Source organism: Oncorhynchus kisutch, linkage group LG18 (assembly GCF_002021735.2).
Source record: "Oncorhynchus kisutch isolate 150728-3 linkage group LG18, Okis_V2, whole genome shotgun sequence".
Taxonomy (NCBI): Eukaryota; Metazoa; Chordata; class Actinopteri; order Salmoniformes; family Salmonidae; genus Oncorhynchus; species Oncorhynchus kisutch.
In genome coordinates, this window is record NC_034191.2 from 21569355 (window position 1) to 21583904 (window position 14550).

General features: G+C 43.5%; 1 protein-coding gene across 4 annotated transcripts in view; it reads right to left on the reverse strand.

Annotated features, from left to right (window-relative positions):
* LOC109909468 (neurofibromin) overlaps positions 1-14550 on the reverse strand; it is a 115402-nt gene that overhangs the window by 22082 nt on the left and 78770 nt on the right. For all 4 annotated transcript variants that reach the window (XM_031795529.1, XM_031795533.1, XM_031795530.1 and 1 more), the window contains 11 exons: positions 12489-12630; positions 11841-11942; positions 11396-11536; positions 11177-11303; positions 10554-10685; positions 3743-3878; positions 3384-3541; positions 2903-3144; positions 2386-2486; positions 926-1068; positions 517-563 (listed from right to left, as the gene is read on the reverse strand). In XM_031795529.1, coding sequence (XP_031651389.1) covers positions 517-563; positions 926-1068; positions 2386-2486; positions 2903-3144; positions 3384-3541; positions 3743-3878; positions 10554-10685; positions 11177-11303; positions 11396-11536; positions 11841-11942; positions 12489-12630 — 1471 coding nt within the window. The remainder of the gene's footprint in view (positions 1-516; positions 564-925; positions 1069-2385; positions 2487-2902; positions 3145-3383; positions 3542-3742; positions 3879-10553; positions 10686-11176; positions 11304-11395; positions 11537-11840; positions 11943-12488; positions 12631-14550) is intronic.

Genomic DNA, 14550 nt, shown 5'->3' on the forward strand with positions numbered 1-14550 from the left:
TTTAGATTCTTCAAAGTTTCCACCCTTTGCCTTGATAACAGCTTTGCACACTCTTAGCATTCTCTCAACCAGCTTCATGAGGTAGTCACCAGGAATGCATTTCAATTAACAGGTGTGCCTTGTTAAAAGTTGTGGAATTTCTTTCCTTCTTAATGTGTTTGAGCCATTCAGTTGTGCTGTGATAAGGTAGGGGCAGTACAAATAAAGAAAAACCCTGGAATGAGTAGGTGTGTCTATACTTTTGACTGATACTGTATATGTGGCCCCATTCTGAAACCAGACCTTCAACTCAGAGTTAGAAGCATCTGCTTGTCCTATTTACTCAGAACCATCATAAGGGAAACTGAGGTGGCCAGTTAGCGAGAGCAAGAGAGAGAGCAGGATGTCCAATAAATATTGGGGCAATCGGCAGGCTCCCTGGCAAGGCTGTAATTACTTACCGGGGCTAAATTCTTCCAGCACGGCCACACTGCCTTGGGGAGAATGAAAGGGAAATATGAGGGCAATGAATCATACCTTTGAGAAGGGTCCGGCAAACCTCCAAAGTCCATTGAAGCCGAAGCCTGTGTGTGAGAGAGTGAGAGTGAGAGTGAGAGGCAAAAAGTAATGGAGGGAGAAAGGTATCATTGGCAAAGTTAAACTGCTAAAGAAGAAAACAACATAACAGTCAGGGGAAAGGGCAAGAGAGGAAGAGGCGGTAGAGAAAGGTGAAGGATGGGAGGAGGAGATGGGGACTGAGACAGAGAGAGAGAAAGGAAGGATGAGAAAAGTAGAGGAGGAGATAGGGACAGAGAGACAGACAGCGATCGACAGGAGAGAGAGACAGAAAGGGAGGGGTCAGAGAGAGATGAATGATGCGAAATGAGGTAGATGAGGAACAGAGGAGAGATATGGGAAGAGCAGGTCTGTAGATGAATGTACATACTCTGTAGATAGGAGGGTTGGTATTGTGGAGGAGACTCTTCATGGTAGACCACACTCTGAACGATACCATGCACTGGGTTCAGCAGGTTGGTATCCTGGCACAAAGACAGCAGCGTGTTGATCTTGGAGTCCAGCAGGTTGTGGCTGAGAAGAGGAGGAAACAAAGATAAACATCAGCTAGGTAGGCCCCATAATCATTACAGACACACCTCACTCTGCATGGCAACACCCTTTCCCAGTGACCCTGTCAACACATATCATGACAGGACTCAAACACACTGGTGAATAACTAGGCCTCATATGAGACAGTTCTCAAGTTAACCTGTACATAGCTCATCTATAAATAGCCCATCCAACCTACCTCAACCCCATACTGTATTTTTGTATTTATCTTGATCCTTTGCATCCCAGTATCTCTACTTGCACATTCATCTTCTGCACATTCTACCATTTCAGTGTTTAATTGGTATATTGTAATTACTTTGCCACCACAGCCTATTTATTTCCTTACCTCTCTTATCCTACCTCATTTGCACATGCTGTATATAGATTTTCCTACTGTATTATTGATTGTATGTTTGTTTATTCCATGTGTAACTCTGTGTTGTTGTATCTGTCGAACTGCTTTGCTTTATCTTGGCCAGGTCGCAGTTGTAAATGAGAACTTGTTCTCAACTAGCCTACCTGGTTAAATAAAGGTGTTCTCAACTAGCCTACCTGGTTAAATAAAGGTGTTCTCAACTAGCCTACCTGGTTAAATAAAGGTGTTCTCAACTAGCCTACCTGGTTAAATAAAGGTGTTCTCAACTAGCCTACCTGGTTAAATAAAGGTGTTCTCAACTAGCCTACCTGGTTAAATAAAGGTGTTCTCAACTAGCCTACCTGGTTAAATAAAGGTGTTCTCAACTAGCCTACCTGGTTAAATAAAGGTGTTCTCAACTAGCCTACCTGGTTAAATAAAGGTGTTCTCAACTAGCCTACCTGGTTAATTAAAGGTGTTCTCAACTAGCCTACCTGGTTAAATAAAGGTGTTCTCAACTAGCCTACCTGGTTAAATAAAGGTGTTCTCAACTAGCCTACCTGGTTAATTAAAGGTGTTCTCAACTAGCCTACCTGGTTAAATAAAGGTGTTCTCAACTAGCCTACCTGGTTAAATAAATGTGTTCTCAACTAGCCTACCTGGTTAAATAAAGGTGTTCTCAACTAGCCTACCTGGTTAAATAAAGGTGAAATAAAAATAAATGTAAAAAAAATCTATATTTTGAACCTGTGACATTTTTACTTGTATACAGCCGCCCACTTAGAATCTCTATAGCTAGATAAACCACACTACAATTCCCATGATGCATTTGGAGCAGGACAGGCCTCTCCCCCTAGAGGCTCTAGATTTGCTTAGGGAAAAGTAGGCTCTTAGGCTATGTATTTGGTTTTGCCTGGGGATTTTCGGGCATGTTTACTTACACGACGGGAAAGACTTTTGGGAAGACGACGCTAGCTTCAGCTAGATACTCGTACAGGATCCTCTGGTCAAAATCATCCGTGGTGTACTTGACCTGGGTGGCCTTGGACAGAGAAACATACAGCATACGTTTACAGACTGAACCAGTTATATACAGTAGAAAGCTGTATGTTACAGTGCATTCGGAAAGTATTGACTTTTTCCACATTTTGTTGATTGATGAGGGGAACAAACAATGTAATCCATTTTAGAATAAGGCTGTAATGTAACAAAATGTGGAAAAAGTCAAGGGGTCTGAATACTTACCAAATGCACTGCATGTTGCTGCCTCCCGATGTGCAATCCATTCATGATAACTACTTGGACCCGAGCAGTAACTAGTGGTCCACTGACTATGTGCAACATGTACTGTATGTCCAGTGAGTGTGTTACATATTATATTATTATTATTATATTATTACCCACTTTATAAGTATTTCTTATTTTGCCAGGTGTGAGTTTGTGTGATAATCCTCTCACCAGCACAGTGAGCAGCAGGGCCTGGACTTTGGGGTCAGTCAGCACCTCCTCGTCCAAAAGGACATTGGACTCTGTCACAGACATCTTGCGGAGGTGAGAGTGGCCCATTCTTTGGTTGTCTATCTCATTGTCGTTCTCGGCCACGCACCTAACCTTAGGCGGGGTGGTGACGCCAGACTCGGTCTCTGGTCTCTTTGGTGCTTTGGAGTCAGATATCAGGTGATCAAAACTCTTCCTGGTTCCTGAAGAAATATACCACAGACAGAGAGTGTAGAGCTAATGATTGAAGAGGGTGAGGAGAGGGTCTAGGCAGATAAGGTGGTGAGTGGTGACATGGGATGTCCATCTTACAGCACTCTTAGATCAGGGGTGCATTTCTTGCCGGACATGAGACACAACTAACGCTGTAGTCAATACTGCCTGGTCATAGTCACACCAAGACAACATTACCAGTGTAGTTTAGCAGCAATGTTATAGTTACCCAGCAGCTTCTTGGTGTTGGCATGGGAAGCCTGGCCCATGTCCAGGCTCATGGACTTGCGTGTACGGGGGCTGATCTGCCCCACCGTAGGGTAGTAGGCATTCAGATAGCGCTCTGACACCTTGGGAGATGCCCACAGCTGGCACTCTCTCAGTGTCCTGAGGGGAGGAGATGGGGGCCACAGGTACGGAAATAACACTTCAAGCTTGATGGTAAAGATATTTACCAAGAACATAAGTTGCATCTTGGTAAAGATACTTACCAAGATGCAACTATGGATAAAGGAAAATGGGCTTTGTCTTCAGCTAAAGTTAAAACCTATTCAGGATTCAAGTGTCTTGATGTAGAGAGCGCCTCACCTGCAGCTGGGGTCAGTGTGGTGCAGAGAGTAGGTATCCATGGGAATGTTCTCCATGGCCATCTCAGACAGCAGCAGAGACTTCCTGTGTTTTAGACTGCAGCGACTACGCACCTCCTCTGACACTGTGAGCAGGGCTGCAAACAGCCACACACACACGCACATGCACACACACACATACACACGCACGCACACACATACACACGCACCAGATCAGGGTGAAAACCAGTAATGGGACACTTTTCCATCTTTGCATAAACATTCATGAATATACATAATGGTGCCAGAGGAGATGGCTGCCGTTTTACGGGCTCCTAACCAATTGTGGTTATTGTGTTCGTTTTTTGCGTTATTTGTAACATATTTTGTACATAATGTTTCCGCCACCATTTCATGACCGAAAAGAGCTTCTGGATAACAGAACAGCGATTACTCACCTCATACTGGACAAAGATGTATTCTTTAATGAGTCGGACACAAAGTACGTACTTCAGAAACTGGACAAGGCCCAAATCCCAGTAATTCGCATGAAGAAGAGACAGAGATATAGGGGTCGTAGGTCGGTGTGCCTTGTAAGAATCCGACAGCGAGTGGGTAACCCGCCTCTACCATCAGTCCTATCAGCCAACGTGCAGTCATTGGATAATAGTCTTGATAGGAGCTCATCCAGTTTATCAGTCACTGGCTTCATCAATAAATGCATCGATGACGTCATCCCCATTTTGACCGTACGTACATATTCCAACCAGAAGCCATGGATTACAGGCAACATCCTCACTGAGCTATCTGCCAATTTCAAGGAGTAGGACTCTATCCAGGAAGCTTACTAGAAATCCTGCTATGCCCTTCGACGAATCAAAGGTAAAGCGTCAATACAGGACTAAGATTGAATCCCATTACACTGGCTCCGACGGTCATTGGATGTGGCAGGACTTGCAAACTATTACGGACTACAAAGGGAAGCACAGCCGCGAGCTGCCCAGTGACACGAGCATACTAGACGAGCTAAATTTCTTCAATTCGCTTTTCGAGGCAAGCAGCACTGAAGCATACATGAGAGCACCAGCTGCTCTGGATGAATGTGTGATCACGCTCTCAGTAGCAGATGTGAATAACACCTTTAAACAGATCAACATTCACAAGGCCGCAGGGACAGATGGATTACTAGGAGTGTACTCCGAGCATGGGTTGACCAACTGGCAAGTGTCTTCTGACATTTTCAACCTGTCCCCGACCGAGTCTAATACCAACATGTTTCAAAGCAGACAACCATTGTCCCTGTGCCCAAGAACACCACGGAAACCTGACTAAATGACTACCGACCTGTAGCACTCACGTCGGTAGCCATTTAGTGCTTTGAAAGGCTGGTCATGGCTCACAACAAAATTATCACAGAAACCCTAGATCCACTCCAAATTGCATACCATCACAACAGATCCACAGATGCTCTCTCTATTGCACTCCACACTGCCCTTTCCCACCTGAACAAAAGGAAGACCTATGTGAGAATGCTATTCAATGACGACAGCTTAGCGTTCAACACCATAGTGACCTCAAAGCTCATCACTAAGATAAAGACCCTGGGACTAAACACCTCCCTCAGTAACTGGATCCCAGACTTTCTAATGGGCTGCCCCCAGGTGGTAAGGGTAGGTAACAACACATCTGCCATGCTGATCCTCAACACTGGGGCCACTTAGGGGTGTGTGCTCAGTCCCCTCCTGTACTTCCTGTTCACCCATGACTGCATGGCCAAGCATGACTCCAACGCCATCTTTAAGTTTCCTGATGACACAACAGTGGTAGGACTGATCACCGACAACTATGAGACAGGAGGAGGTCAGAGACCTGGCAGTGTGGTGCAAGGATAACAACCTCTCCCTCAATGTGATCAAGACAAAGGAGATTTTCGACTACAGGAAAAGGAGGGCAGAGGACGCCCCCATTCTCATCAACGGGCTGTAGTACCAATGACCTGTCATGGTCCAAGCACACCAAGACAGTCGTGAAGAGGGCACGACAAAGCCTATTCCCCCTCAGGAGACTGAAAAGATTTGGCATGGATCCTAAGATCCTCAAAAAGTTATACAGCTGCACCATAGATAGCATCCCCACCTGGTATGGAAACTGCATTTAAAGGGATATCAACCAGATTCCTTTTCCTATCGCTTCCTCAAGGTGTCAGTCTATAGACATAGTTTCAGGGTTTTATTTAGAAAAATGAGAGAGAAAGATAACATCGCGTCAGTTGTTCGCATGAGTTTTGCTTGCGCAACAGAGCTTGGGCAGCCATTGTCTCTCCCTCTCCTACTGAAAAGGACAGTTGCGGTTGATATATGATCAATTATATATTTTAAAAACAACCTGAGGATTGATTATAAAAAACGTTTGACATGTTTCTGTGGACATTACGGATACTATTTGGAATTTGTGTCTGCGTTGTCATGACCGCTCGAGCCTGTGAATTTCTGAACATAACGCGCCAAACAAACAGAGGTATTTTGGATATAAAAAATAATCTTTATGGAACAAAAGGAACATTTATTGTGTAACTGGGAGTCTCGTGAGTGAAAACATCCGAAGATCAAAGGTAACGTGACCAAGCTACTTTGATGCTAGGTATTCATAATGTTTTGTTGCTTGGATTGCTTTCGCTGTAAAGCATATTTTCAAAATCTGACACAACAGGTGGATTAACAAAGAGCTAAGCTGTGTTCTGCTATATTGCACTTGTGATTTCATGAATATAAATATTTTTAGTAATATTTTTTGAACGTGGCGCTCTGTAATTCAGCGGTTGTTGATGACAATTATCCCGCTAACGGGATGGGTAGCGTCAAGAAGTTAACAAAGCAAAATTGAGGAAAACGCTACCAAAGTTCTATTAAAAACACTGACTGTAGTACCCGCGCTGCTAAAACACTCGACCACTGCTACTCCAACTTCCGGGATGTCGCCAAGGCCGTCCCTCGCCCTCCCTTCGGACAAATCTGATCATGACTCCATTTTGCTGATCCCTTCCTATATGCAGAAATTCAAAACAGGGAGAAGCCGAGCTAAGGACTATTCAACGCTGGTCTGACCAATCGGAATCTACACTTCAAGATCGGTTTGACGACGCGGACTGGGAAATGTTCCGGGTAGCCTCCGAGAAGAACATCAACGAATACACAGATGGTGTGGAAGCGTATAGGAGATGTTGTACCCACTGTGACTATTAAAACCTACCCTAACTAGAAACCGTGGATAGATGGCAGCATTCACACAAAACTGAAAGCGCAAACCACCGCATTTAACCATAGCAAGATGACTGGGAATATGGCCGAATACAAACAGCGTAGTTATTCCCTCCGTAAGGCAATCAAACAGGCAAAACGTCAGTATAGAGACAAAGTGGAGTCGCAATTCAACGGCTCAGACACGGGACGTATGTGGCAGGTTCTACAGACAATCACGGACTACAAAAAGTTTGCTTTTTCTAAACACGGTGCCCTCACAAGGGTGTGTGCTCAGCCCCCTCCTGTACACCCTGTTCACCCATGACCGTGTGGCCAAGCACGCCTCCAACTCAATCATTAAGTTTGCAGATGACACAACAGTAGTAGGCCTGATTACCAACAATGACGAGACAGTCTACAGGGAGGAGGTGAGGGCCCTGGGAGTGTGGTGCCAGGAAAATAACCTCTCACTCAAAGTCAACAAAATAAAATAGATGATCGTGGACTTCAGGAAACAGCACCCCCATATCCACATCAACAGGACAGCAGTGGAGGTGGAAAGCTTCAAGTTCCTCGGTGTACACATCACTGACAAACTGAAATGGTCCACCCAAACAGACAGTGTGGTGAAGAAGGCGCAACAGCGCCTCTTCAACCTCAGGAGGCTGAAGAAATATGGTTTGGCACCTAAAACCCACACAAACTTCTACATATGCACAATTGAGAGCATCATGTAAGAATATGTCACCGACTGGTACGGCAACTGGTACGGCACACCCGCAGCGCTCTCCAGAGGGTGGTGCGGTCTGCCCAACGCAACACCGGGGACCACCTGCCCTCCAGGACACATACAGCACCCGATGTCACAGGAAGGCCAAAAAGATCATCAAGGACAACAACCATCCGAGCTACTGCCTGTTCACCCCTCTATCTTCCATAAGTAGAGGTCAGTACAGGTACATCAAAGCTGGGACCGAAAGACTGAAAAATAGCTTCTATCGCAAGGCCATCAGACTGTAAAATAGTTATCACTATCACATTAGAGGGTGCTGCCCTATATTCAGACTTGAAATCAATGGCCACTTCAATAATGTTTACATATTTTGCATTACTCATCGCATACATATTGTATCTTAGTGTACACCGCTCTGACATTGCTCATCCAAATATTTATATTTTATTTTACTTTAGATTGGTGTGTATTGTTGTGAAATTGTTCGACATTACTGCACTATTGGAGCAAGAAACACAAGCATCTCGCGACACCCGCAATAACATATAATAAACACGTGTATGTGACCAATAAAATATGATGCAGTCACTTTACCTCTACCTACATTTACAGTAAGAGTCAAAAGTTTGGACACACCTACTCATTCAAGGGTTTTTCTTTATTTTTTAAACAATTTTCTACATTGTAGAATAATAGTGAAGACTACCAAACTATGAAATAACACATGGAATCATGTAGTAACAAAAAATAAGTGTTAAACAAATCAAAATATAATTTATATTTTATATTCTTCAAAGTTGCCACCCTTTCCCTTGATGACAGCTTTGCACACTCTTGGCATTCTCTCAAACAGCTTTATGAGGAATTATTTTCCAACAGTCTTGAATGAGTTCCCACATATGCTGAGATCTTGTTGGCTGCTTTTCCTTCACTCTGCTGTCCAACTCATCCCAAACCATCTCAATTGGGTTGAGGTCGGGGGATTGTAGAGGCCAGATCATCTGATGCAACATTCCATCATTCTCCATCTTGGTCAAATAGCCCTTACACAGCCTGGAGGTGTGTTTTGGGTCATTGTCCTGTTGAAAAACAAATTATAATGCCACTAAGCGCAAACCAGATGGGATGGTTTATCGCTGCAGAATGCTGTGGTAGCCGTACTGGTTTAAGTATGCCTTGAATTCTAAATAAATCAAAGTGTCACCAGCAAAGCACCCCCAAACCATCACAAATCCTCCTCCATGCTTTACGGTAGGAACCACACATGCGGGGATAATCCGTTCACCTACTCCACGTCTCACAAAGAGACGGCGGTTGGAACCAAAAATCTCATATTTGGACTCTTCAGTCCAAAGGACAGATTACCACCGGTCGAATGTCCATTGCTCGTGTTTCTTGGCCCAAGCAAGTCTCTTCTTATTATTGGTGTCCTTTAGTAGTGGTTTCTTTGCAGAACTCAATCATGAAGGCCTGATTCAGGCAGTCTCCTCTGAAAAGTTGATGTTGAGATGTGTCTGTTACTTGAACTCTGTGAAGCATTTATTTGGGCTGCAATTTCTGAGGCTGGTAACTCTAATGAACTTATCCTCTGCAGCAGAGGTAACTCTGGGTCTTCTTTTCCTGCGGCGGTCCACATGAGAGTCAGTTTCATCATAGCGCTTGATGGTTTTTGCGACTGCACTTGAAGAAACTTTCCAAGTTATTGAAATGTGCCGTATTGACTGACCTTCATGTCTTAAAGTAATGATGGACTTTTGTTTCGCTTTGCTTATTTGAGCTGTTCTTGCCAAAATATGGACTTATATGGACTCTTTTACCAAATAGGGCTATCTTCTAAATACCACCCCTTCCATGTCACAACACAACTGATTTGCTCAAACACATTTAGAAGGTAAGATTTTTTTTTTTACAAGAACACCTGTTAATTGAAATGCATTCCAGGTGACTACCTCATGAAGATGGTTGAGAGAATGCCAAGAGTGTGCAAAGCAGCCATCAAGGCAAAGGGTGGCAACTTTCAAGAATCTCAAACGTAAAATATATTTTGATTTGTTTAACACTTTTTTGTTTACTACATGATTCCATGTGTTACTTCATAGTTTGGATGTCTTCACTATTATTCTACAATGTAGAAAACAGTAAAAATAAAGAAAAACCCTTGAATGAGTAGGTGTGTCCAAACTGTTGACTGGTACTGTATATATTACCTCAATTCCCTCGACGAACCTGTGCCCCCGCATATTGACTCAGTACCCGTACCCCGTACATAGTCTCGTTGAATGAGTAGTTATGTCCAAACTGTTGACTGGTACTGTACATATTACCTCAATTCCCTCGACGAACCTGTGCCCCCGCATATTGACTCAGTACCCGTACCCCGTACATAGTCTCGTTGCTGTTTTCTATTTACTTCAGTTTATTTAGTCAATACTTTAACACTTATTTTTTCTTAAAACTGCACTGTTGGTTAAGGGCTTGTAGGTTTGTGCCCTGAGCACAAACATTTTAAAATAAACATTCCAAATAAAATAAGAATAAAGATAGACTACAGGGTACAATTACAATAGTACACTTTCAACAAATAAACCAATACATCAATGGGAACAACAGCAATCCTCAATTAATGAATTTAACACCAGTCTTAAAATTCCTCAGCAGCATCAGGGTATCAATTCCAACAATGGGGGGCAGTACATGACAGAATATCATATCTGTTTAACAATGTTTCTAAAGCAACGCACTGCTTGCTATCCAAAAAGCACATTGCAGGTCCAGTGAGTTGACAAAAAATGAAGGTCTGGTGAGTCAACACAAAGTGTGGGTGAGTGGAGTCAGTGTGTAGGACTGTGACTGGAACTGACCTGCCAGGTAGGCCACGCTTTGGCTGTTGACCTCAAACTTGTCACAGTTGAGGTGTTTTCCGACCAGGGCCAGCAGCGTGTGGAGGATACGCACCGTACGAGCCACCGTGGTGGGGGACGGGTGTCTGTAGCCTTCACATTGACACGCACAGAAGGGAAACAGAGTGGCACGTAAGTCATAGTCATACACCACTCCACTGCTCGCTTGGTAGATTATAACATAGCCATATTAATTCAACACAGTTAGCATTAAAACACATCAAGGTGTACAGAGTACACAACATTAAATGCAGCTAGTGACAAGTACAGACTACAGAGACGAGTGAAAACACCAACAACTGCTGCCAAGCTCTTTGTCACTGCAGGACATGTCAATATTGCTAGTTTGGGTCTCTGACTGAGTGGGAAGACAGGTTTTCATTCGTGGCTCGGCAAGTCAGGCCAACGTCTTCGTCTATCCTTTATCTAGGTAGATTAGACCCAAACAAATTCAAACATTTTCAGAATGTTTACTTAAGAAATATTGACAGAGAAGCCGTTGTTTATATGATACACAGTACAGTCACAGGAAGGGGAGTTGCTTGGGCCAAGATGTAGTCAGGTGCCCTGTGCCCTCTCCTTACCTTTCAGCAGGTGTCCCACCAGTGCGAAGTTGAAGTTGGAGCTGAAGTTGAGGCCCACAAAGTGGTCCATCTGTTTACAATGCCACTCCAGAGGTTGCCTGATCTCCATAAATACCTCCTCTGGACTCTTGATAGGGGGGGGGTGTATTCAGCATATAAATAGTGTCAATGTATGTTTAATTTTTGTCATTGAACTGAGAGTGAGTGTCTGCCAGTTACCTTGTCGTTGAATACTCTCAGGCTGTCCAGAGTGTGCAGGTTCTGCTCTAGCAGGGCCGTCCCAGCAGAGTACAGGTTGAGTTCATCCAGCTGCAGCACAGCCACAGCCACCCAGAACACAGCCTTGTGCATGGGGGAGTCCTGGAGGAGCATACAGTATAACCCATGAGGTTACATACATTATATACGGGAACAGCACCAAGCACATTAAGATAACAAAGAACAAATCTAGCCTTCCTCCGATTCCAAATTGTTATTTAAAATCACGAACCAACAACTTACAGCTGGGTTCTTTATTGAATAGTAGAACACAAGCATTTTGTTGCACTTGCGATAACATCTGCAAATCTGTGTACGTGACCCAAAAAACTTTAATTTGACAAGCAGTAGACCACAGACAATCACATTATGTATTGTATGTGTTCTGTGTTTGCGGTTTGTGTACCTTGTTGAGAAGGGGCTGCAGCTTAGTCAGAGCGATGACTGTGGCCTCAATCAACACCTGGCTGTTGTAGTTATCAGGTCCTTTTAAGCAGCTCTCCAGCCCCTGTGGAGGAAGAGGACAGGAGAGGATGAGTGAAAGAGAGAGGGTGTGGGGTGAGAGATAGAGATAAAAGAAAGAACGAACATGAAAAAGAGGAAATAAAACGAGAGGGAGAGATATAGAGAGTAGCGGGGTAGAGAAGAAAAGGGAGAGAGTGTATCATAGTATCCATAATGTTAGCTAGAGGATTAGAAACCATTGGATTAGTGGGTTGGTGCACTCATAAACACTTAGCTCTCTGCATATTGCAGATAGCACCCACAGGCAGCCTAGCCTGTACAGACTGAGCCAGACAAAAATTGGCAGACTGAGCTAAGGAAAGGTAAAATACACTCACCACCACCCCTCAATGTTTGTGTGTGTGTGTGTGTGTTAATTCTGGAAGATGGAGTTGCACATTAAAACGCAGCGCTCCAACAGCCTGTGTGTGTGTGTGTGTGTGTGTGTGTGTGTGTGTGTGTGTGTGTGTGTGTATACACGTGTTAATTCTGGAAGACAGAGTTGCTCATTAAAACTCAGCTCTCCAACAGCGTGTGTGTGTAGACCCACCCGGTCTATGCTGAGCAGGGGGCTGGCCTTGCTGAGGATCCTGATGATCTGTTTGATCTGGCTGTGGGTCACTCTCTTACTGATGCAGCCAAACACCACCAGGGCTCTGGGCTGCAGGGACGGGTTGTACTGGAACGCAAACCTGGTGGACGACATAGGTGGCATTTGAGAAGAGCACAATAGAGTGTATATACAGTGCATTCAGAAAGAATTCAGACCCCTTGACTTTGTCCACATTGCTCCATTACAACCTTAGAAAATGTATTCAATAAAAAAAATCCTCAATCTACACACAATACTCCATAATGACAACGCAAAAACATGATTTTAGAAATGTTTGTAAATGTTTTAAAAATAAAAAACAGAAATACATTATTTACATAAGTATTCAGACCATTTGCTATTGAAACACGAAATTGAGCGGAGGTGCATCCTGTTTGCATTGATCATCTTTGAGATGCTTCTACAACTTGGAGTCCACCTGTGGTAAATTCAATTGATTGGACATGATTTAAAAAGGGCACACACCTGTCTATAAGGTCCCACAGTTGACAGTGCATGTCAGAGCAAAAACCAAGCCATGAGGTCGAAGGAATTGTCCGTAGAGCTCCAAGACAGTATTGTGTTCGAGGTACAGATCTGGGGAAGGGTACCAAAACATGTCTGCAGCATTGAAGGTCCAAGAACACAGTGGCCTCCATCATTCTTAAATGGAAGAAGTGGTCCCTGACCAAGACTCTACCTAGAGCTGGCAGCCCGGCCAAACTGAGCAATCAGGGTAGAAGGGCCTTGGTCAGGGAGGTGACCAAGCAATCAATGGTCACTGACAAACCTCCAGAGTTCCTCTATGGAGATTGGAGAACCTTCAAGAAGGACAACCATCTGTGCAGAACTCCCTCAATCAGGCCTTTATGGTAGAGTGGCCAGACAGTAGCCATTCCTCAGTAAAAGGCACATGACAGTCCGCTTGGAGTTTGCCAAAAGGCCCCGAAAGGACTCTCAGACTTAGGTTGCAAACGGTTGAAAACTTTCAGGTAAATTTCCGGAATTGTTCTGGAGATTTTCCATGGGAAGTTAAGCCTGGGAATTTTGCTTAAATTCATTTAAAAAAGTGGGATACACAAGGCAATTCTAGGTCTTGTGGCATATTTTGATTAAACTATCACCCATTCAATGGAATTGCAACACACTGCATGTGCAGTAAATTCTTCCATCACATGTGCAGTGCACTCTTCCATGCCTGTACAGCTGATTCTCAAGATCTTGCACAATAATGAGATGCTATTGAGCCCACACTACTACATACGTTAAGTTTGGATTACAATACTGGGTGGGGTAAATATATTTTATAAAACATACATTATTTTTTGTTAACTAGTAAATAGTAGCCTACAACAAAGTGTGTTTAAATCATTTCTAACTTGTTAAAAATTTCTGCTAGTTAGTTTTTGCTACCATGTTGGTTTTAGCTTGCTTGAGCCTGCTAACTGAAGAGTGTTAATTCACCTGTTTCCATACATGTTTCATTTTAAAACATTTATCTTACAAAGGAGTTGTTTAATCTAACTGCTTAACTATTTATCTGTACATGGAATTGTATTTGTTTTTTTCAAATTTTTACAAGAAATGCCACGGGCACTATCTGATGTGTGGAGACATTTCACTGCAGCTAATGTAGAAGGAAAAGCTGTGTACATTTGAAAATACTGTGCCAAATCATATGTGAAGAATACAACAAAGATGCAGAACCATCTGGCCAAGAGCATTAAGTCCCTCTGCGCTCACAACAAGCAACCACTGACAAAAGTCCCCCCACTTCTATTTGAGTTGAAAATGATGAATCAGACACCTTATCAATAGCAACAGTTTTTTTGACTCAATGGAGGAACGTAGTCAGAGAAATGCTGATGAATGTCTTGCTTGAGCTGTGTATGCAACTGGTTCACCTCTGATGCTCACAGGCAATGTGTATTGGAAGAGAAAGTATATGATGATATCATTTACTATATAATCTCCACCCCGCAACCAGTATTCTACAAGAGCACAGACACAAGGGACAACA